The 24,091-nt window shown below is 46.9% G+C and overlaps 1 protein-coding gene across 4 annotated transcripts in view; it reads right to left on the reverse strand.

Annotated features, from left to right (window-relative positions):
* The window catches only part of LOC147163550 (transcription factor COE3), a 94,248-nt gene that overhangs the window by 10,011 nt on the left and 60,146 nt on the right, over window positions 1–24,091 (reverse strand). For 2 of the 4 annotated variants that reach the window (XM_086092446.1, XM_086092448.1), the window contains exons 7-11: window positions 21,079–21,160; window positions 18,676–18,793; window positions 13,136–13,269; window positions 12,928–13,054; window positions 2,053–2,141 (exon numbers count right to left, since the gene is read on the reverse strand). In XM_086092446.1, the coding sequence (XP_085948572.1) occupies window positions 2,053–2,141; window positions 12,928–13,054; window positions 13,136–13,269; window positions 18,676–18,793; window positions 21,079–21,160 (550 nt within the window). The remainder of the gene's footprint in view (window positions 1–2,052; window positions 2,142–12,927; window positions 13,055–13,135; window positions 13,270–18,675; window positions 18,794–21,078; window positions 21,161–24,091) is intronic. The other 2 variants (XM_086092449.1, XM_086092447.1) reach the window with 1 other exon arrangement.

Consider the following 24,091-nt stretch of genomic DNA (forward strand, 5'->3'; position numbering starts at 1 on the left):
TTTCATGTCAAGGTGTTGTGCCCCGTCTCTGCGGGGACCGAGTCTAATTGAAACACTTCATATAGCCAAGCAAGGGCTAGCTTGCGATGCTCTACTTCTCCGCATCGCCTCGGTCAAACATCTTTAGCGACCGCACAGCCCGGACTTTATTAAATTGGCCCTTGGACGTTAATGATATTGCTGTGTTGCATGCTGGGATTTAATAGATAAGGTCTTCAAAGGTTTTACAGTGTTATTAAAACTCAAAGGTGGCCACTGCTTTACTACGCTACTTTGAATGGACTAATCAGTCATATTATTGCGCTTGACACATCTGGAACGTCAGCCGCCCAAATGGTTACCGGCATGGTAGCAATTAGTGACAGCGCACAGATAGATTTTATCAATAGGAAATGGAAGGAAGGAGCGAGAGAATCAAAAGACAGGGGAGGAAAAAAAAGTGTCAAAGAATCAAAGAGTGATCTTCCTGCTCCAAGGCAGCGGCGTCAATATCGCGACCGGTTTATGTGCCACACAAGAGCATCTCAGACTTGACGTGGCTTTCAACTGCCTCGCCCGGGTTCAAAAGAAAACAATAAGAAAGCCAAAGCATAATAACATGCGGTCTTTGTCTATTAGCGGCAGTAAGACGAGGGGGTTTACGGCACAGGGTTCTGTAAACAAAAGATTAAACCAAATCGAGCTGCAGAAAATGAAAGGAAAACATGAGCGGGGTAATGAGGGCGCAGACGTCGTTTCTGACCAGATTACCATCTCCACAGACTACTGGAGAGGAAAACGCCTGATTGAGCTATTTTACCGCACAGAGAGTTTACGCCTCTCTCCTCACACTAAACCAATGCAATTACCACGCTGGCTAGTGGCTAAGCCACATATGTGAGGCAAAGCTGTTCCTTTTTAAAGCACTGTGTGTTGGTGCTAATGTTGCTTTGTTTAATTCTCACCTTCGTCAGTCATCGTAACGTGTTTTTTCTAGGACAGTGGACTCGGACTGCCAACGAGTCGTCAGGTAATTCAGAAAAATGCTCTGCAGTTTTTGTTTTTTTTTGGTTTCGGATAACCGCTTATTTACATGTATACTGTTCATGCCGCCAACACGGTGAGAAGGCCATCGTCAAAATAAACCTTAGCATACCAAATGATATATGGAGGTCAATGCCTTGGAATGCTTTTATTTTGAAGTTGCTCGCGACAGCGTGTCACAACGCAACGGCTGGCTTGACTTGCCTTTAAAATGTGTTTGGGACATTCATATTGCGGTTGCAAACTGTTGCCACCGACGTCAACAACACAGGTTTGTCATAAAATCACGTTCAATCGCCAATTATCACTAAAAAAGACTTAATTACACTGACATTGTATTGTACGGCTAACAGTGCTAGTAGCGTCTAGCAGATTACTTTTCAAAGGCAGTTTAATAGCGGTGAATGACAAACCGGGCTGTTAGAATAAATGTACGTAAGTTATCCCATATTTACTCTTACAGTATTGCAAAGCATGGCTCATGTTCCTGCAGCTGGAAAACAGGAACTGTGCTTGTGAAAAAAAGAGGGCTAGGCAGAAAGTGTTTCAGAGCGGATAGGAGATTGTAACTGAGCACATCTCTATCCGGTTTTCCTTGCGGGTAAATTTAAATCTCTTGTCTTCCTTCCTTGTCTATGGTTTATTAAATGTTCTAGGTTGGTTGAACCTGACACCGGCTTACTCAAATGTGTTGTTTTAGTCGTCAAAATAGCCACTGTGGTTCTGATGTCACTTCATCTCGTAGACCAAAATCTTTGGGGGAGATTTGTCTAAAATGTCACAAATGTTTCTAGAGAGGAAAATAGTGTGCATAGTTAAAGCACACACAAAAAAAGTTTGTCTAAAAATGAAAACGACTTTGCTGATGATCATTATGAAGTGGAAATGTTTTATTGTCTTCTGTATTCATATTGGTTCTCAAACCAAACAAAAATAAATATTTGCTTATTTTTATCCGAATACCTGATTTTTGATAGAATTTTCAGAAGATCAAAATATTCAACAGCTGCAGCCCTACAGTGAACTGACCTTTGGTAACCTTTCGGGGTCGCCGGGGTGTCTGGGGATGACCTTCTGCAGCCTCTGGAAACCGTAGTCGATGGTGGGCTCGTTGAGGGCTGCACGAGAGGGGAGACGAGCGTTACAACGTTACAAGCAGTCATGTTTTGGGGCTTTCACGCAGACAGGAAGAAAGTAATTGAGCAATCTGTTAGCGTTTACAGTACAAAAGTCATTTCGGAATGGCTAATTTCAACAAAACCTCAGGGGTGTCAAATCGTTTCATGAAAAAAAAAAAAAAAAAAAAAACGGCGGCTCCGTGGGTGGCAATGGAAAATGACACAGTTCCTTGTGACACTCGTGTCACAGAGTGTTATTCCATTAACAGCTGTGATGACCTACATCAGTGCCGGGATCCATGCGAGGGACCCTCCCCCTCCCCCCCTTTTTTTTTTTTTTCATCTACTGTAGAATATTGACTACAGCTAAACTACAGAGCGGGCCTCTTTTAATCTAACAGAGCTTTAATAATCTGTGAAAGGCTGTCCACACATTGATCTAGTGTAAGCCGCTGTCATCTCACACTTCGCCACCGACTGTACCGCAACAGAGCGCCCGTGAAATACGGCGCCAGATCCCACGGAGCCATCAATCTTTCCCACCCCTCAAATAGTAATCTGGAGCATGAGGCATATTGGGCGATGAATCAGGGGCACAAAGTAAATGAATCATAACCAAGACTTTGGTGAGAGCGGGGCCGCTTTATGTCTGACAGTCCTAATGGGTAATTGAAGGCTTCCTCACAGCACCGCCTGCTTCTAAACAATCATGTGTACACTCATAGGCAGGGTCGGGTGTAGGGGGGTGGGGGGGGGGTTGAAGTAGGGAGGGAGGAGAGCAGTGCAAAAGGGGAAGGAATGACTTAATAGAGAACATCACTTCTCAATGTAGATATCATTTTCAGGAGAGTAACTCCGCCGAGCAAGGCGCTTCATAAATCAATGGCTTTCTATGGAGACTAATAAGAAGTGCCTGCCTCTATTCATTGTTCAGCCTGTAATTTGGCCCATCACTCATTACTCAGCATGTAATTTCGGCATTAACGCCGCACAGCTCGCTGAACCTGCTCCACACCACAGAAAGGGAAAGCACGCCAAATATGGAGTCACAGTAGGAACATTTATTGCTCTTGCTTCCTTTTGTCCCCACCGTTTCCCCTTCATCTTAATACACAACACATACACTCTTCTTCTCTGTACCTTTTGCGCGCAGAAGCCCGGCTACAGTAATTGCCGGCTCGAGCGTGATCAAATGCAGCAATTACGTGTTCAAGCATGGCCGATGCAGGGCGCTAATCGATAGCAAGGATGTAGCGTAGCCCGCGAGTACAGTAATATGCAGCCTCATTTTGCCAGCTCACCTGAGTAACATACACCGCTGGAAATCTAATTTGGCAGCTCATCATGCGTACCCAAAGCGACAAAAGGGCCCGCCTCACCAAGTGGACAAACGCCATCTTCCCCTTAATAAAGGATTGATCGGTTGTATTGATCGTACATGACAAGGCGGCGGCGAGGAATTTGCCCCCCTTTCCTTTGTTATTTCCAACCTCATTCTTATCTATGCCTTCGCACGCGCACGCGCACCTGCCCCGGGAGTGTGCGGGCGAACGAGCGCGCGTCCGCGGCCCCGCCAGACCCCGCCGCTCAGTGTGATGTAAATTGTGTATGTGTAAAAAGCACTCCATAATCAGGCCATCCATCATCAGAGGCTGTCAGTGGGCGCTCTCAGGGTGATACATCACACTCTCCTGTCCTCCGCCTCAGCTGGGGCCTGCTCCAGCCGCCAGGCATGCTGGGAACACAGCCGGAATGGCGCGAGACCTCGGCTGGGAGAGCCGCTCGGCGTGATGTGCCTTTGCCAATGATAATGATGCCCAAATGGCGGCGGAAAAGACTCGCGAATCGTAGGATTGGGACGATAGGATATCCTTAAAAGAACGCGGTCGAGGCTTAAGTGCTCACATATGTGAACGAAAATAATATGACGCCGGCCCGCCCGGTTCGCGCACGCGGCGGAGCCAGAGTCGGGGCGCGGTGCCGGCGTGACGACGTGACGCTCTCTCATCTATCATGGAGATGATCTTTGTAACAACCCCGGCGTAATGAAATTGGTGACACAGACCGCCATCTGCTATTGATTTCATGCAAATGCTTGTGACAGCTGATGGAGACTTGCATTAGCGCTAAACGGCGCTGTCAGTTGATGAGTTGACAGTTTTGTAGTCGCGGCATGTACGCCGGCGCAGACAGACACAGACAATGTCAATAATCCTGTAAGAGCCGCTGATGATATATACTGAGCACTTATATGCAGCCGGGGAAATAAATGCCGTACCTGCACGTTCGTAGCGCTGCGCCGCAGATTTTTGTCCTCTGTACAAAGATTTTCTTTCATCTTGATTTCTCCAGAATGATTGTGGACTTTACTTTTGAATGCCACACACATTGACAGCATCCTCCTTTCTCCTCAAATAGTACTGTCTCTTCCACCGGAGTTTTTGGATAGTTTCCCATGCAGGACTGCAGAGAATTTTTTTACGACCAGTTTTTCGTGAATCTTTGTGAAAGGGGTAGGGTTTGGGCCAAGGATAAAATTTGGGAGTGGGTCCGAGACTGATGTAAATAATGGAGAAACCAAGGTGTCAACAGATCCTTCAAAAGTCTTAAATTAGATTTTCCAAAGTTAAGGCCTTAGTTGTCCTTTCAATATTGCACTTAGTCCTTAAATATACTCTTTTAAAGTCAAAACCTGCTACATTGTATACTGCCAAAAGTGCTTTTTGGTGCTAAAATAGTAATAGTAACAACTTTTTTGTTTTTATTTATTGAAGTTTTTTACCTTTTAAATGTTGAGTTCAGCCCCCCCCCCCTCCCTTTTTTTTTAACCGTGGAGTCCTATTGTGTTGAAAAAAAATTATAATATGAATCAATATTTAATTTACTATAGCTGCATGCATAGAAGATATATTTAATTGGACTCGTAATAAACGAGCAAGCTGCAATCACATCAAATATAATCACATTTCTTAAAATATTGTATTGAGCCCATATCGCCCGCTCCAATTTGTCGCAATAAAACGTGAATGAGAGAGGTTCTTAAATTTGATCAAAGGGGTCATAAAAATGTCTTTAAAGTCTTAAATTTTACTTTCTTAAACCTGAAAACATTTTTTCCCTGAATTTGTCATTGAGTAATGCATGAAGCTCAATAGCAAAAATCTGGCAAAAGCACAAAGTGGGTATCTATGACTGTGAATATTTACTTTGGCCTTGGTGGAGGTTTGCGCTCCACTAAACGCCATTGAAGTTTTATAAATAAAAGGAAAATATATGTATTGTCGTTATTTCGCCATATGATGACCAAAATGTGTTTTGATAATATGGTCAAAGAGGGCGGAGGGTGAGGATGCCCATCCTGCACCCCCCCTTTCTGTGAGGGCTTTCAATCGCTGCATGGAAACATGAAACCCTCCACAGACATCCCATAAATCCTTCCCTGGGTGGGGAGTCTAGCCAAGGGAAGGGGGAGGCTGAAGAGGGCAGGGGATAGAGGGGAGCTATGATACGGGTGGTGGCGGAGGCGGATTGTTTAGAGGGGGTGGTGGGGGGGGCTGGTGTTTTGCTGGCACGTTCCAGTCACGCCCGCTTCCCGGCCCGCGGCCAATCAATACCACTTTCCTGTTTTAGAGGTGGGTAATTATGAGGTGGAGAGATTGTGTGACCTCTCACCCCTGCTGCATTACTCGGCTGATATTAAGATAAATTGCCTGATTTTGGGTAAACATATGCTGCAATTCAAACTGTCAGCACTGGTTTGCTCAGGGATAATTTGTATTGATCTCCTGGCTTCTTCCCCATTTTGCTTACTGACCTCACGGATAATTAGAGAAAAAGAGACACGGGGAGGTAAGGCAGGACTTGCATTTGAATACTTTGTAGAGCAGATGAAGAGCACAGGAAAGCTGGCGGGGGTGGGGCCACATTATGGACTAATAGAATTTTCATTTTCTTGCTCATCTTCTGTTCAAATTTAGACAGGTTACACGGTCTGTTCAATTACGTCGCTGATGTTTTTTCCCCCCTGCTAGTCATACAGATAAGCCATTTAATTGTTTAACAGAGCTTTTTCCGCAGTTTAATATCCGTGATTATTAGATTAGAAACATGTCTGTCACATTCAGCGTATTATTGCAAAAAGAGTGAGTGTCATTTCCAATGATTTTGTCTTTGAGGAATGCTGTTTTGTTAAAAGTTTTCTGACCTCGCTCATATGCGAGCGCATGATCAAGTTTCAGAGAATGAAGAAATGGAATGCATGACTCGGTGTGCAGCTGCGACCATATCGCTTCCAATTTTCAACGTTGCGCGTGCGTACGAGCGCCTGGTGGACGGGCTCCAGTGGAATTCCTCAGACAGGAATGCGCACTTCCCGATCTTGTTTTGATCGGACGCCTTAATCGACTCGCTGAACATTTCCCTTCAGAAAGCTGATTTGGTGTGTGCTAAAAACGGAGTGCCCATCCTGCCCACTCTCCGGCGCAACATGGCCGACTTTGGCAGCCCGACGTGCTTGCATGGCGATCCGCCGCCGTGCCTGCCCCCGGTCCATATGGAGGTGAATTGAGCACATGTTTTGACTGACAGTATCAGGACATAAACATAGGGAAATGTTTGAGCAAAGCAGTAAATTTAAGGGAAATTGTTCCTTGTTAAGTCTATGAGCCTGAATGGAAGCTTGCACCGCGTCCTAGCATTCCTGCCAGCCATTACAGCTTATTACGATAACTCTATCTTTCCAGGAGATAAAAACCTAGCCTTGTTGCCATTTGCCAGCTATTACTTTCGCTAATTATACTTAACTGCTTCGAGCTTATCTCCACTCCTCCTACACCATTGAGCAGTTATTTTTTTTTCTTTCCCCTTAACACAAATTAGAGGTGGAGTGGGAGTTGGAAAGGGGGAGACAGATAAACAGCACAGGCAGAAGTTCATTCAAGTGTTATTGCATTTGTGACTTGTCAAACAGTGCAAGCAAAGCCTCGGAGGCACCTGCACATCTGTTAGGAGGATGTGGCTCAGGAACAGCGTCAGCAAACATACCGTAAAGATCTCATCTTATTGGGCTTCCACACAAACGAGTGCAAAGGCTCTTTTACTCTGCGTTACTGGCGAGGGAGAGCAGTCGGATGTTGGACATAAAAAGATATCCAGATGCCATGCGTTTGGACTCCACAGCAGGAAACGGCATTGAGAGAGCAGAAAACACGCATGCAGATGAAAACAGCGTTTCAAACCCAAGCCAAATTGGAATTCTTCACTGCACACCCACGCAAAGCAAACCTCATCTGCTTTGACACTGACCATATCATCTCCATCCACTGTTGCCAGTTATCATTGAGTGATTCCACCTCCAGCAGCCTCAAGATGAACAGGAAATTAAAATTTCAAAGATCTGCAGTTAAGATAAATCAATGGAGAGAGATCAATGTTCATTGAAATTTCATGAACTTTGAGCCGATACAGATGGAAATACCAAGACAGTTACACTCTGCTGCAGAAATTGCTCCTGCAACAGATAAAATGTAATTAACACGGTTAAAAGGGAGCAATGATACAGATTGCACATCCATAATTTCGCACTGCCTTCATTTCTCTCGTATTATTAGAAAGGGCCAAAGACACCTGTTCAATCCTCTCAAATGACATCTCAAGTATGTGTGCCGCCTCTCTAAGGACAACGGCGGACTTTCACACATTACCGGCCAACAGAAATCAAATGGGTTCCCTTCACAGCTGATTGCAAGCGCAAATTAATATTGTAAAATGAAGATCAATACATGGACGGGGCACGGATCGATGGCGGCTAAATTACGACTGCGTTTTCCCCCTCATTCAAGATGAGTTGTGTTTTCCTCCCAAAGTCAATACCATGCTGCCTCCCTCATTCATTTCTCAATAAACTTGCCGATGAATTTCAATCAAAATGCGGCAATGGAAGAGAGGAGGGAGGTGGAGTTCTTTTAAAGCCCGCTGGGTGTGGATCGCTGCGAATATGGGGCAAGAGGAGGAGGACGAGAAGGAGAAAGATCCTCGTCTATCAAGAACCCACCCCCCCCCCCCCCCCCCCGTGCCTCCTCTGTCTGTCTTTCCAATGGCAGGCGACTGATGCTGTGACTTACTGAGGACAATCCATTCTCGGAGCCATTACAAAACACACCTCCAACGACACTGGGGGGCAGAAAGTGTGTCCAATTAAAATTAAATCAATGAATACCATCCTTTAGTGTGGGAGAAAACATACAGCCATGCTTTCATTTTCCTCCCACAATGCATTTCGCACAGAGATGTATTAAAAAGGTGGGGGGGGGATACACGGCCAAGTACTTATTTCAATCAATTTCCTGGAGTCGGATTTCACAGGTCACTTGCTGATAACATGCGGTGGAATAATGCCCGCAGTGTGCTTCTCAAAGCCTACCTGACAAGCTGCCTGACAGTGGGGGAGTGCGGCCACGTGTCACGTCAGCCCCCTAATTGGACACAAGGACCTTCCTCTGTGGGACCTTGTCGCGCTCCACGCAAGCTCACAAGGCCTTCAAACGACGCCCGTCTAGCTTGGCAGTCGGAGTCCGCTTCGCTCCCGCCGAGCCGGTGCTAAATACCCCGCTTGTAATGAGACAGGCAGGTATGGCTATTGGATAACACGGCTTGACACATGCTACTAGGCTGGTGCCAACTGGTTACAACCCATTTGGCTGTGGCGATGACTTTTTATAAATGCCTGTTCAGTCCACTCTCATGGCAGCAGTTCATCGCCTCCAGTCAACTTCTATAATAATAATATTGTAAATGCAATTATGCATTACCCCACACCCACCCCCGACCCCACCGGTGCATCTGTTTACATGCCTTCTTGAATGCCTTTGATTGAGGCATATCTTTGTAAAAGGCCCCCCACCCCATCACTGAGCGGCGTCTGATGGGGTTCCGAACCCAACCCTCGCAGGACAGGAAATGAAACGAAAACTCCGCATCTGATCAGCTGCTGAATCTGGGACTTCAAAGTGTCGGCAGGGTGGAGAGGAGTCCTAAGGATAGGCCTGATTCACAGAACATCGCAGGGCTCCATCAGATAAAAACCGGAGGAGTGTCCAAGACCGCATAAAGTTGAAGAGTGAGGCGGAGTTAATTTGAGTTTGCCAAAGTATTATACCATAACACGCTCTGACTTTCTTCAGCTAGACACTTCTCGAAATAAAGACCTCGTCCTCAATATCTATCTGCACTCGCTCCATCTTGCCTTTCCATCCTTTACTGGACTGACATTTCCTGATCCCCACCTCTATTGAATGAAGCACACATGACCCCTTTGTCCTTATGTTGATGAATGACTGCCTCATACCCATTTTGTCAGATTTTGGTGCAGTGGAGTCGATAGCGTCACCTTGACGAGTAAAGTTTGTGATCCATCAGCCCTCAAGGCTGTCTGGGCTCAACTAAGGCCTGGCAAGAGCAGCTCGCTGCATGGGGCATCTGCTCCATCCAAAATCCTTCAACCAGTGTGCCGCCAGCCTGTGAGGTCGAACGAATCGCGCCTCTTATTACTGCCGCTTTACAGTGAAAAGGGGAGGGGAGGGGAGGGGATGGGGGGGAAAAGAAAAAACACTTGACTTGTACTAATAGCCGAGCAGCCATGCTGGTCACCAAAGGTCTGAAGACGAAGCACCCTGTCAGTGCCCAGCTTGGGAAATTAGCAAATAATGTTCCCTTCTCCCTGACAAATGTGTGACAGCTCGCCTTCGCCAATCATCCTCTCCTAACGTTATGATGCATGTCCCGGATCCCCACTGGAGGATACAGGCGAAGTTTACTGACCCTCAATTTACCCATGACAAATGGGGTCCTGGTAAATGTGCATTTTCTAGGGCGCGGAAGGGGTTCATTTTAAGCAATCCCGGTTATGTGGATGTCACTGATTAGGATAAATAGTGGCTGAGTGTGTTAGGACTGCTTGCAGAACCATATTACCATGGGCCTGCACTGTTGCCCCTGGAGGGGGGCTCTCGTGAAAACTTGGCCATGATAGAAAACCAAAAGCTTCTGATGCAATTAGGAGATTAAATTGGATAAATTGTACAGTCGTTTTTATTTATGATTTATTCGTTGATATAGGGCAGTAACTGCCCCGTAAAAAGGTAACAATGCTGCAAATGAGGTTGAAAATGTTTTAAAAAACAAGGGGGGAGTGAGGGGGGGGGGGGGACCTCTTGATCACACCAGGCTGCTCTCTTTGCGGTGCTTGATAGAGCATAATAAAGTATCGACTGGAGGTACAGCTTGGACTTTCTCCTTTTGATTTTCTCCAACCTTGCTGACAGTCAGTTCTACCGGTCCTGTCCTGACCAATGGATAACCAATACATGGATTAGACAGAGGACAAGCTCGCAAGCTCTGAAGGGACAACACTTTGTTGAAAGGTAAAAGTGGGTAGACTGTAAATTAGCCCGCATGACTTTTCTTTTAGAAACATATGGGGACATATGAGCTCCTCCGTGTCAGAAACTGCGACCCAGTGAACGTTTATGCCTTTTGTCTGTTTGTCTCGTTAGCGTTAAAAACGTCCAAGCGGAAATGCCAGCAGGAACATTCGACACTGCGGGGTGCTCTCTTTCGGAGAATGGATTGTGAGTTTTGGAAGTGGTTTTCACGGTAATAACCTGAGTGAGGACGTGCCCCTCCGCTATTCAATTTGACTCTGGGTAATTTGTGGTAATTTCTTTGAATTGGGTGACTTACATTTCCACAATTAGGGAGGCGGTGCAAGAAGAGCCAACTTGGAAAAGAAAGTATGAAAAGGGCAATGCGCTAAAGCCACAGCTGGGGCTATCTACGCTATTATTATGCACTTCCTACCCCCCCCCCCACACACACCAGATCATTTTTTTTATGCAACTCGGTTATATTGAATCTGCACATCACTGACGTCCGACATTAGCAAAAAGCTCAATTGCAGCAAGCCCAACAATTAGTGGAGCCGGTGGAAAAATCAAGCAGTCGTTCACAAGTGTCAATCCTCGTGAGCCACACGGCGACGGGAGGAGCAGAAGAGCTGGACCTGTTCATTGGTGACTTTCTCTTTTAATTCGCTAATCAATTGTACCTCCATTGCCTCAAGGGGCAATTGTATCCTTATACTAACTGGAAGTGAGTAAGTACTGAGGGAAGATGGAGTAAGAATCAGGGGGAGAAGAGAATAAAATCAACAAAGATAGAGAAAGGGGGACACGTTTCCTCGGTAAAACCTGATGGTAATCATCCCAATCCGCTTAGCCTCTGTGACTAATGGGGTCTGTTCTTTAGGGACCTGCCACTTTCACCGGGGCGCTATAGAAGCCATTAATGTCTTAACTTATACACCTTCTCAAGGCTGCGCGGCAACACATGTACACACACACACACACACACACACACACACCTCTCTCATGCACTCCCAGGCAAACAGGCACACATGCACTATGCCGGGCACACTACACTCCTGTTTCATTATCCCGGTGCCTTGTTGGCCTTTGCTCCACTCCTGCTAGGGAGGTTAAATGCAGGAGAGCTGGGCCAGACTGCACGGTTGGAGGAGAAGGGGACGCATGGCTGAAGGAGGCGAGGGGTTGGAGGAGCGAGGGGGGTCTGGGGAACAAGAGGAAAGGAGGGGAAGGGTCTTGATGAGAAACAGCTGCCCCAGGATGGAGGGATCTGGGTGAGGGGGTGGCGGGGCCCCACTTTGCAATTCTGCTGCGCTCAAGGCCAGGGCTGCGCTTGAGGCCTGGGGGTGCTGGCGGCAATTGGGTGGTGGGGGGGTTCAAGTGAGAGTGCCTTGACGCACCCCTGTTTCATTCTGTCCATCAGAGCTGCAACAGACAGAGGCTTCCAGGTCAGACAGGCTCTGACCCCCCGCAACCTCTTGTCTCCTCAGCAATGATGACAGATAAGACCACCACTTCCTTCTGTTAGTCAAGATAATCACATCCCCTTACTTTTTGGCGTGACACACTCACACACGGCACACACCTTACTTGCCTGTGTTTGTCTTGTTACATACTCCTTTCACACCACCCGAACCAAGGTATTGCATTTCCAGTCTCATTTCTTAAAAGCAGAATGGCTTATGAAGACTTCTGCCAACATACCAATAGTCATAATTTGCATCAGCCCTCCCCAAAAAAACATGAATTGGGACAAATTTCCTGCTCATCCCTCCACAAAGCTGCGTCAACTTCCTCCCAAAATTCTGCTCACAAACAAACAAGCAGCGTTGAAAACATGAACCTCCTTGGCAGAGGTAACTGGATAGGCACGCAATAAAGTGTGACGAATCCTTGGATCCTCACCTTTATCCTCATCTGCACCAAAATTTAATGGCAGCTTATTCGGCCCATTCCCCAGCCGTCCACAAGGTTTTATGCTAGATTTAGTGTAATCCTCCTAACTAAGTGACAGCAAAAACGTAACCACCACCACCACCACCTTCCTTTTTGCAAAATCGGCACAATTAGCAAAGCCGAAAGCCCGATCTGCCTCGTATCAATCCAGATAAAGACAATTGGCAGAATGAGTCATCCTGACAGCTTGAGTTTAACAGAGCTCGGCAGCGACCTTGTACCGCAGAAGGTCAGAGGGGGATCGGGTTGCAGCCCCTCCATCAAACAGCCTTTTACTTTAAAACAGTGCAGATCTTGCACATTTTACATCCAGCCAGGCAAGACCTTGGTTAGTTCATTACCGCCAGGCTGAGGCTTTTCCGTACGACAAAAACGAGAGGAAAAAAATAAAAGAAGAGGTTCTGACTCACCAGTGTACACAAATCTCCCGGGAGCACCTTTGCAGAACTGCTTGGACTTGTAGGACAGCGTGACTTCCACCACGCCGGGGATGTGCCGAGGCGGAGTCTGGACGCGGATAGCGTGGGGAGTTATCAGCTGGATTAGAGAGCAAGGAGAGAAGAAATAATGAGCACTCCTGCAATAACGAGAGGAAGTTCACCCCCCCGCGCCGCGCACCTCGCTCCATACGAGCATGGTGCCGAACACCACTTGTAGGCCGTCAAAGAAGTTGTCCCCTATGATGATGACGGTGGCTCCTCCAGTGGTCCATCCCTCGCTGGGGCTGATAGCCTTGATGCATGGGGTGGCTGCTTATCCAAGACAAAAGAAAAAAAGAGCAAATTCAGCACCCGGGCTTTGACGCGTCTCGCCCGTTTCCCGCACAGGCGCGTCACTGCATCGCCTCCGCGTCCGAGGCCTCACAAAGACATATCATGGAGGAATGATGGATTTGTCCTTTAAGGCAGGAGAATCAAAATCATTTATCAGCGCGCCGGAGTGGTGTAGTTAAGCAGACCCTTCAAATGGTTGACTTCACAAAGGCTAAACGCCGGGCTCGCCAGGAAAATGATTTGATGTTGCAAATGACGTGTCAGGGCAAATGTAGCCATCGGAATTGATTAGGCGCGCGCCGGCGTGTACAGTTAAGATTTCAAAGTTGGAGGCACGTCGTAAATTAGTCGAGAAGGGAGGCCGTTAAAGTGGAAATGACAAGCTCAAGCTTTGCTGCTTCACGTTGTTTCATTACCTTTTGTTCTGCATACGCAGTACAGTGCCGGCGCAGTCGGAGTAGTTTCAGGTTTCATAACGCCGAGCGCGCTCATGAATTATTCACGCCGAGGCTTTTTTTTCCCCTCCCACCCTTTGTTTTGGTGATCGATTCAATACATTTCATATTGTTTATTATTACAATGCTTTTCATCTGGCGTGACTTGGGCGACACGGCCGCGCCATACATCAACAGTCGGGGGTTGTTATTATAATCTAATTTGAGTGATCTGGCGCCTCACATCCACTGTCATTTGATGCATTACCTTAATATGGCGCTCGGCACAACACCGTGTTTACCACAGAAATAGCATGACAGCTATCCATAAAGCAGCCACATCAAATTTAATCTATTTCCGTCAATATCTTTGAATATACAATGAATTGTGCATGCGTTTCCTCCCCATTCCGGCTGCTGGCTTCTTTTTCTTCCCGGGCTTCTAAACCTCTATTATCCTTTCCATCCAGTGAGTAAATCACAGTCGGCCCCTTGTTGTATGGATCACCTCCGACAAGACATCTCCCTTTGTTTGCCTTGCTGTTGGGCCTGTTCGGGTCATGTTTGCCGTCTCTCCCGGCCCATAAAGTGCACGCACACACGTGGTACTACAGGGAATCTGACTTTAACAGGCGCTGTTGACTTCATGCTAATCACCTCGTACAGATTTTCATTTGTGAGGCCTGGAGGAGTGACATTTGCTTTCCTTAATTGCGAAGCGCGGCGTCTGAAAGAGGACCAACCCTCTGCGGGCGCGCCGGGCCCCCCTCTGAGGGCCTGACCTTCATCAGTGCGGACGATTACAGCAAATAATTCACCCTTCAAAATTACTGTAAACAAATTGACTTTGGGGATGAGAGCAAACGAGGAGGAGGGAGGAGGAAGAGGAGGAGGAGGAGGAGGAGGAGGAGGAGGAGGAGGAGAGGGGACCTGATGGTGACTGTGACTGTTCGGGGGGGCAGCTGCAGCCTAAAGCCCGACCGAACATGTGCGCGCACATACAAACGCACCTTACGCCGCCACCCACGCGCGCACACAGAGCGACCCGAGGAGAGACAGTGACTCTTAAGCCGTCCACCCTTCTGCCTGCAAATTTGCATACGTCTCAATGCGCAGACAGAGCGGGGAGCATGTGCTGAATGAGGACCGTGGCAAAGTGGATTACACAGTCAGCGCCGGCGATCTGATGACAGACACGCACAATAACCCCCCCACCACCACCGCCGCCGCCGCCGCCACACCCACCCCACCCAGTCCTCGGCATCACGAGGAGTGGAAACTTTAGGTTACAGCACAGGAAATGCACCTGTTTTCATCCCCTCAATCTGCTCGAAATTAAAGTCTTAACTTCCAAACCATCCCGCCCAGACCTCTCAGTTTGCCGCACGAGGACGTCAAAACTGATCCGGGATCTGAGCCTGGGAGGTCGCGCCTCCGGTATTGTGACACTCAAACAGGTCTGATGTAGCCCCGTGAAGCCGTCCTTTGTTCTGCCTGCTGAAATGTGTTGTAATTGTGCTGTGGGATGTCCAGATGGTCGGTTGATAGTGCAGCTGATGGGATTATACCTTTTACCTCTCCCTGGGCCATCTGTTCCCTTTGACTCTCTCTCGCTCGCTCTCTCTCTCTCTCTCTCTCTACATCCCTCTGCCTCTCAACCTCTCTCTGCCTCTCCTCCTCTCGTTTCTCTCCATCATTCCTCCCTCTCTTTCTTCCTCTTAGGCCCAGCAGTCTGGATTCACTTGTCTTTATTGCATAAACCCTAACAGCATTACAGCCACTTGGCATGCAAATGAGGCAGGCGCTGCAGGCTCTATGCTGAGTCTCCTATATTGTCTGGGGCTCTATAATGGTGAGCTACGGAACGTGTGCGCGGATGATGACGACGATGCCGTGTGTGTGTGTGTGTGTGTGTGCAAAATAGTGTTTGTGAGCATGTTTATGCATCTTTAAGCCTGAATCTATACATGTTTTGAGTGGCAGGCAACCGCAAAGCGCATTTGTGTCTGAATGCATCATTTGCTTGTTGTGTGACGGCGTGCACACAAGTGGGGGAAAATACCTAGAATGGCACTCAGCAGCGTGCAGGACCTCCGCCAAGGCCCCACAGTCCTCGTTTGGATCGCCCCCAAATTGTTCATAGATCCACCTCCTCCATAGGCCTGGATTTTGTCAGCTAGATTAATTATTGGCATTATTGTACCCCACTGGGGGGATGCGATGAATTTTTTTGGCGCGCGTCCCGATATTTTTTTGGATCAATTTCAGATTTTGTCACAGTGGTCCAAAAAAATTGGTATCTCTCGCTACAATTTTGATGTCATATTTCCTAATTCATTCAGTGCCATTCATAAGACAAGTCGAATTTGAGATGCTTTGCACATTTAGCGACGAGGGACTCAAAATATTAGAAATAGCAATAAATGTCAGTTTTGTTGAAAAATATTATGTACAGTTTAAATGGATACTTTACTTATTTAGCCATTTTCAGAAGTAAAAAAAAAAATAATAATAATTTAATTGATAATTAATTTGATAACGGCATTTTTCATGTCCAATTAAAATAATAAATAAAAACGCATGTTGCCTCTTGCTGTTGACTGAAAATGGCATCATGTGCTCACGGCTCTATCAATAACCAATTACAGCTCAGCTGGCAAACATCACATGAGCAAACCCAGTACACAGGTGAGCCGTGATTTGTCGTTACCTGAGCTCTGAGCAACTGTGATGTCATTTTCAATCTACAGCAAGTGACAAAATGCGTTTTTAAAAGGTATTAATTGTACAGTACATGAAAAATTATGAAGTTATCAAATTAATAAATAAAACAACATTTTTCTGCTGAAAATGGCTAAATACGTTAAGTATCTCTTTAAATTGTGGCGGTGTCCATAAAGTGTATTTGTATGAAAATCAAATGAAGGGAAACTGGATCTGACGTCACAATCTGATCGTTTTGTGTACATACACAGTATCCAAAAACATTTTAGAATGCCTGATGGGAAGAATTTCTGCTTGTGTAAGGAATTTTATGGAAAATTTATAAGAATTTAATTAAAACCAGTAAACGGCTAAAAGCATAAGCCTCAATGTCACATGGTGAGATGCAGGCTATCCCGCATTTGGACCAATAGGGGGCAGCACCTCTTGATCAATGCAAGAGGCACAGATGATGCAGGCAGAGGGAGAGACTGACGCTCCTCTGCCTCAGCCACAAAAGGCTCAGTCACTGTGCCAGCCGCATATCTGAGGCTTCTTGCCTATAGTGAACTCTAGAGGAAGAATGTGTTGCTATTTAAAAAAAAAAAAAAAAAAAATGCTTTAAAGCCAAATGCCTGCCCACGAGTGTCACGGCGCCTTTCTGGACATGGCGGGAGTCTCCGAGAAACAAAGCCAGCTATCGTTTTTCCGACGCATTTTATATTAGCAGAGAGGGAAGAAAGAAGTGGGGCGGGGGTGGTGTTGTGAAGTAGAACACACACACACACACACACACACAGCTAAGCATCGGGAGGGTGTGTTAAAGTTATTAGACAAAAGACATGTTCAACTGCGCGGTTGACAGTCGCTTCTTTTCTCGCGTTTACAGGGTGTCACTCTGCTGCTTTGAAGAGTGTGGTGAGAAGAGGAAGAAATCATGGGTTGGGTTAACCTGTAAAGAACACACACACACAAATACATTGACATACACACACATACACACACACACACAACGCAGGGGGGGTCCCAGGGGAGTGGGGGAACATGGAGGCGAGGGCTCAACCTCTTTAATTGCTCTCCTCATTAAGAAACTGGTTGCTAGGCGATCCACACCTATCGTGTCATAAACGCGAAACACACAAACAGAACGTCAGCGAACATAATGACTTTGCTGCTCCGGGCAGGACTTTAATTATTTGATTTTGTTCTCCAGTAGAGGAGTCATTAATAAAGACAAAAACAAATAGATTAGCTTTTTGCCCCACCAGGACTGCAGAGTGCACCAAGATATATTAATTGTCTGATGTGTGTGTGTTTTTTTTTTTTTTTTTTTTTTAGTTTATTAGTCGTCATTGTTGTATTAAACATTACATTTGCTTTTGGTGGTAGAAGCATTAATGGCCATTAATGTGTCGAGAAGCTGGGTTCACTCAGTGGTGTATATAAACTGTTTGCCCAGCCATAATTGGCCCTTGAAATGTGAAGATAAGCAATTTGCACAATTGCCTCTAGTCTGTTCACTCCTCTCTTTTTTTTTTTTTTTTTTGTTCTTTCTTTTTTCAACAAGCCTTCAACCGTATGCGAGTGGAAAGCATAGAGGTCACGGGGTTATGTTTTGTGCATTTTGCTTTTTGAATTTCCCATGGTTTGGTGGTCCTTCTCTCTCTCTCTCTCTCTCTCTTTTGGCTGTGCAGGCAATCAGTCTATCATATGGAATCAGTTGGAAGAAAAACAGTAAGTTCTGTTTTTCTCATAGGTCACCCCCAACACGCACACACATGCTATTCACCCCTCCCTCCCGCCCCCCCCCCCCCCCAACCCTTTCTCCTTCCTCCCCCTGTTTCTGCTCTCTCACAGCTAAATCTGCAGAACCCAATGACAGGAAATTGACCTCACAGCCAAATTCTTAAGCAATTTGATCATGTTTCACTTGAGCTTTTAGGACAAATGTAGGTGCATTAGCAGACCAGGACTTGAATTATCAAACCGTTTGTGAAATAATAAATACACCAAGTAACGCTCGCTGTCTCCAAACATGGCAGTCGGTTGACAAAAAAAAAAAAGATATATATCTAAAGGGTCTAAAAATGAAAGTGATGGAGGAAAAAGCTAAAAGACGCTAATGTACTAGAAGCTACTCGTGGCGTGCTGGTAGGATGGGAGAAGATTGGAAAGAAACGGCGAGAGGTTGAACAAACAAAAGATGCAAACAAAATGCGCCTGCCAATCTCCAGATAAAGAGGCGTACCTTCTGAAGGGTCGAGTCTGCGAGCCCTTCGCCCATGCTTGGAATTGTTGTGTACGAACATGTTGTCGGACACGGCCAATACGTGGCCGTCCACGTTGACAGTCGTCGATACGACAACCTGCGAGAGGGGAAAGAGATTTGTTGGATTAGAAAATGTCAATTTTAGGACATCATCGCCGGTAAGTGGGCAATACGCGTTTGCATGTTTGCTAACCGCACGGCCGCTTTCAGACGCTTGTTTTGTTTGGATGTATCGTGTTACCGTGGGCAGCCATTTTGCTCTTCGGTGTCTGGCATTTGTGTACAGCTAATTGACTTTTGAGCCTCCAAAATACATTTCCGTTCAGCCACTCCGCCAACTGTCATCACGGCTCAAAGCTCAGAATTATTGATCAGCGTGTGTGCATCTGTTTGAAGATGGAGGGTGCCCACCCCACTTTTAAAATATTACTGGAGTCATTAGGAGCTGAACCGTGCTCTCTCCCATCACTCAGCAAACATTTTGCTAGGATCGGATTCCAAACCACACTCCATATTTCATAATGCTTATCTTTGTTGTTGTTTTTTTCACCGACCACATCTCCAAACAGTCAGGCCACATGTGAATGGCTAAAGTGTGTCTGAGCCGGAAACAGAGAGCCCCTCTCAGGTTTGCCTCGCCGGTAAGTGACCTCGCTGGAGCAGTGGAATTTAGGGGAGCGCTTTTTTTTTTTTTTTTTTTTTTTTGTAGGTGGGGTTGGGAGGAGGTGGGGGTAGTTTTTGGGACTGCTGAAGGTGGGGGTAAAGGGAGAAGGGGAAGTGAAAGAGCTCCATTCTTTGGAGCAGGTTCAGAGCTGGGCCAAGCTGAGAATGATGGATTGGGCCCTCTCTGGCCTCCAGCTGGTTTTTGGGGGTAATAAGTGGACTTGAAGGCATTCAGAGTACACAAGTTTGGCCAAAGAAACACCTATGGAGGAGCATCTGGCAAATCTATTTGGGAGGAAGAACACTATATTAACTGTTGGACCCGAGACAAGGGGAGACATGATGTACATTTTTGCTTCTCCGAAAAGTGCTGTGCAGCTTCTTCTTGCGGACCCTTTGACACGCAAGCGAGATGCGGTGTCTGTCATGCATCAGTCCACATTCGCCCTCGGGGAATACGCGAGGAGGCGGGGGGAAAGGGGGGGGGGGGCAGGCCTGATGGCAGTGACATCAGGACGGGACACCCTTGTCTTGTCTCTTGCATGTCTGGCCTTCCTCGCTGGATCCAACCTGAGTGCCTCTCACCCAACAAGGCGCCCTCCTCTCGTTTGTCCCCCTCCAATTGCTCTAAAATCTACCCATTTGTTCCAACTCTATACCCAATTGTTCTAAAGTCTACCCAAAGCCTCTAAACTCTACTCAATCACTCTAAACTCTACCCAGTTGTTATCAACTCTACCCAGTTGTTCTAAACTCTACCCAAAGGCTCTAAACTCTACCCAATTGTTCTAAAGTCTACCCAAAGGCTCTAAACTCTACTCAATCACTCTAAACTCTACCCAGTTGTTATCAACTCTACCCAAAGGCTCTAAGCTCTACCCAATCGTGCTAAACTCTACCCAATTGTTCTAAACTCTACCCAATTGCTGTGAACTCTACCCAATTGTTCTAAACTCTACCCAGTTATCAATTCTACCCAGTTGTTCTAAAGTCTACCCAAAGGCTCTAAGCTCTACCCAATTGCTGTGAACTCTACCCATCTCGACTGGATGTGACGGTGGGCTGGACAGACAAATGCAGTGTTGGGATAAACCAATTATCAGTTGGGGGGGTCGACCATTTCAAGGCTGGACTACTTGACACATTAGACGCGGCAAGGCTGAAAGAAGTAGTAAAAGTGCTCCGTGGTCATGTCCTTTTCGGTGTAAATCGCCACATTTTGCCTGCCCACAACAATGATGGTTTTCAGATGGCCGCAAGTGCTACATGTGTGCATACTTAAGCGTGCACACATGTGAGCAAGGCTGCTCGTCGGAGGGAAATATGAACGCGTGTGTGAGTGTGAGAGAGAGAGTGCATGCCCGCGCATACATGCAGGTATGAATTTCCGCTGTCAGACGGATTGTGAGTTAACACTGTTGTTACATGTGCTGGGATGGTCCCCCCCCCCCCCTGTGCTGAGGCTCAGAAAGCTGTCAGGAACACAATTGATGGCGCTGCTAAATCCTATATCTTTATTTGTGTCAGATGCGATTCCCTTATAAATATTCCGTCCAGAGTGCATAAGACACCAATTCCCCGCCCTGGTTTTTTTTTTTTTTTTTTTACCTCCCCCTGTGCCAATAATAGATTTAGATTCACGTGTGAGTGCGTGTTGATTTATTTGTACGAGAGGGCGGCAGTAGACGGAACATAACGTGTGAAGTGGGTTTCAGTCACCTGGAATCTGCGCATGTCTCGTGGGTTCCCCGCATTCTTCAAACAGTTCTGGTTGCACTTGAGGAAGAACTTAAGGAAGAATCTGGAAGAGAAGACGCGACAAGAGAAAAGAAGTTGAGTTGTGTGGAGTCTCTTAAGAGAAGTTACACCTGAGATCCAGAACAAGAGGCAGTATATAAAATAAATAATAGGGTCCAGTTTTGACAGATGCTGTCAGAGAGGTGATTGTTTGTCGAACTGCAAAATAATGCATCCAGAATTCACTGTTGATGCAGTTATATCGATAATAAGCACAATGTCGGTCAAATTGTAGAACTATTGATACAGCTCTTGTATTGCATCTCATTAGACTAAGACGACATCGCGTCCCAGCGAACGCACTTGATCAGTGCAATCAAGCGTCGGTTCGAGGCGCCGTTGGGAGATCGATCCATTATTTATCCCCTCAACATCAACACCATCAGTCTCTTTGTCATCGCCTTCACCTGAGTTCACGGGTCTTTCCCCAACACCCATCTGCCACTAACACGCGGAAAGTCACTTGATATTCCGCCCACCTCTTTAATCCCAGGACACTCCTGTGCAATTAAAGTTCTCCTGTTCAATAGGGAAGCAAATGAGGCCCACCTGTGACCAGGTCTTGTTTGAAGAGCATCAGGGATAAAGGACCTAACAAGGTGAGAGCGCGCCACAAAACTTATAGTCCTGTCAGGCAATTAGGCGGACACTCCTGGGACCGCCGTATGCCACGCACACACACAGACGCACGCTTAACGCATGCACACACAACCCGTGCACTTGTGGGTGGGTGAGGCAATTATGCCACAAATTACAACCTGGCTAATCGTCTCTGAACAAATGTCACGTCTGAGTGAGATCTGGGCCGGGCCGGTTTGTTAGCCCGCCTTGCAACGCGCTTTTCTCACGGCTCTGGCAGAATTTATTGATGAAGCCCCCCCCCCAACCCCCTCCGCCCGAGACTGGCGACGTGGCAACAGTTAAAGAGGGGGGGAAGATTAACAACAAGCCGATGAGAGAGGCGCTTCCCAGTGACAGCCTATTGTGCGACGTTGCGCAACTGCGCAGAACAAACAATGAGATTGACTTATTTTTTCGCAACGTCCCGCCGCAGAATGGCGACTGATGTCGCTTTGCTTTATTGCTGTCAGAAATGCTGTGATATTTACCCCCCCCCCCCCCTCCTCCCCTCCTCGCATTGTGTTTGCATCATAGTTACTGTGGTTTCTATTGTGCTCGCGAAGCGGGACCACACAATCGCAGAGGCTCATCGGATTACCAAAGATTGCGCCGTAGGTCGCCGCTGCCATTTCATTGCGCTAAATACGGTGGCTTGTGCGGCTCGTGCGGACGCTTTCCCAACACTTAAGGCTTCCCGTTTTCGCCCGGTGGGATGGCGGCCAGGCCGTAAATCAGCATCTGGAATGACCCTCCTAACCCCCGGCCACATTAACACATGCGCCGGTCATTTCCAAGCGTTCTTCGATAGACTCCTATACCTCGTGCTTGGCCCCGCAGGGCCCAGGAAGGGGGAGAGGTGAGGTGAGAAAATATTTTCCCTCCACATCCAAGGAGCTTTGGCTCGGACATCAATAAAAGACGTTTTAACCCGTGCCAGGATGCTGATTGCCTGTTGGTGTGCGGTGAGGCCATAAAAAAAGCTGACTTGTCATTAGAGCATTTCACTTGATTGTGTTCACTGTGTTTTCGGGTTGCATCTGTTGGCTGATCATCAAAATGACCATTATGTACTCTAATTCCCTGACCCTGTTTTTATTTCCCCAAAGAGTCATAATGTAGAGCAGCAGACATCTGTGGAAAGCAGACCTGAAATACGACTTTTATTTGTCTGTCGCCTCTCATACAGATTGGGTAAGGCCAGGCGGTGTGTGCTTGCGAGTGTGTGTTTGTGTGCGCGCGCCTCCTTCACACACACAATTTATGTCTGAACAAGAGATGGAATACATTTGCCAAACAATGCACTGACTTCATAAAACAAACACATTACTTTGCGAGTTGGACATATCTTGGATACTTTTTTTTTTTTTCTTCTTCTTCTTCTTCTTTACACGCTGTTCCCGCTACCAGGGAGCAAAAAAGTAACAAAACAATAAACGCGAGGAATCGGGCGCGCGTGCTCATAAAGAAGCTCCTTTATGTTTACTGTTATGAAGGCAATTAAGCTCAATTTTGCCGCTAAAAAGATAAGCTTAATTTTCATCGTCCACGGCGGCGGTCCTATAGCATCCATTAGGTTTGAGTTGGTTAAGATTCTCCATGAGCGCGGCGCAAATTGGTCCTCGGTGGAAAGGAGAGCAATTAAGAGCAGGCCCCTCTCTCTCTCTCTCTCTCTCTCTCTCTCTCTCTCTCTCTCTCTCTCTCTCTCTCTCTCTCTCTCTCTCTCTCCTGCTCTTTTACTTCTTAAATATCTACAGAAGTTTGTGCTCTTGTTTTGGCACGCGCGGAGACAAAAGGAGCTTGTTTAATTGTTTTTTAATGGGATATCAAGTCGTCGCTGCCATTAGATGTTGGCAATGGAGGGCAAAGGGGGATAGCGAGAAAGAATGAACTGCAATTAGGTTTGATTAAAGCTATCCTTCTCAATAATCAGCTGTTCTGACAGGACAGGGGGGCCCTGGTGGCCGCTGAGATGGAGGAAGGTGTTGAGTGATATTAAGGCCAATGAAGGGGATATTAACATGGCTAATTAAAGCTCTTCCAAAGCCGGCAGAGGAGGCTCTCGGCGGACCTAGGCTGGATGAAATAATCGGCCCAGGCAGCTATCAGTTGGAGGTGAGAGAGAACAGAAAGGGGGGGCGGGGCGGGGTTTGGCGTCCATCTGAGAAAAGCCGGGAATCGGGCGAGAGGGGGGGGGTGGAGCGCGAAGATCGACAAAGAGGAAGACATCGACGAGAGTCGGGAGGAAGACTTCCAGCACTGGAGCTCATTTTGACATCAAGCTTGTGTGTGTGCGTGCGCGCGCCAGTATAACTAA

The sequence above is a fragment of the Leptonotus elevatus genome, chromosome 13 (assembly GCF_054856555.1).
Source record: "Leptonotus elevatus isolate MCC_2025b chromosome 13, RoL_Lele_1.0, whole genome shotgun sequence".
Classification (NCBI taxonomy): domain Eukaryota; kingdom Metazoa; phylum Chordata; class Actinopteri; order Syngnathiformes; family Syngnathidae; genus Leptonotus; species Leptonotus elevatus.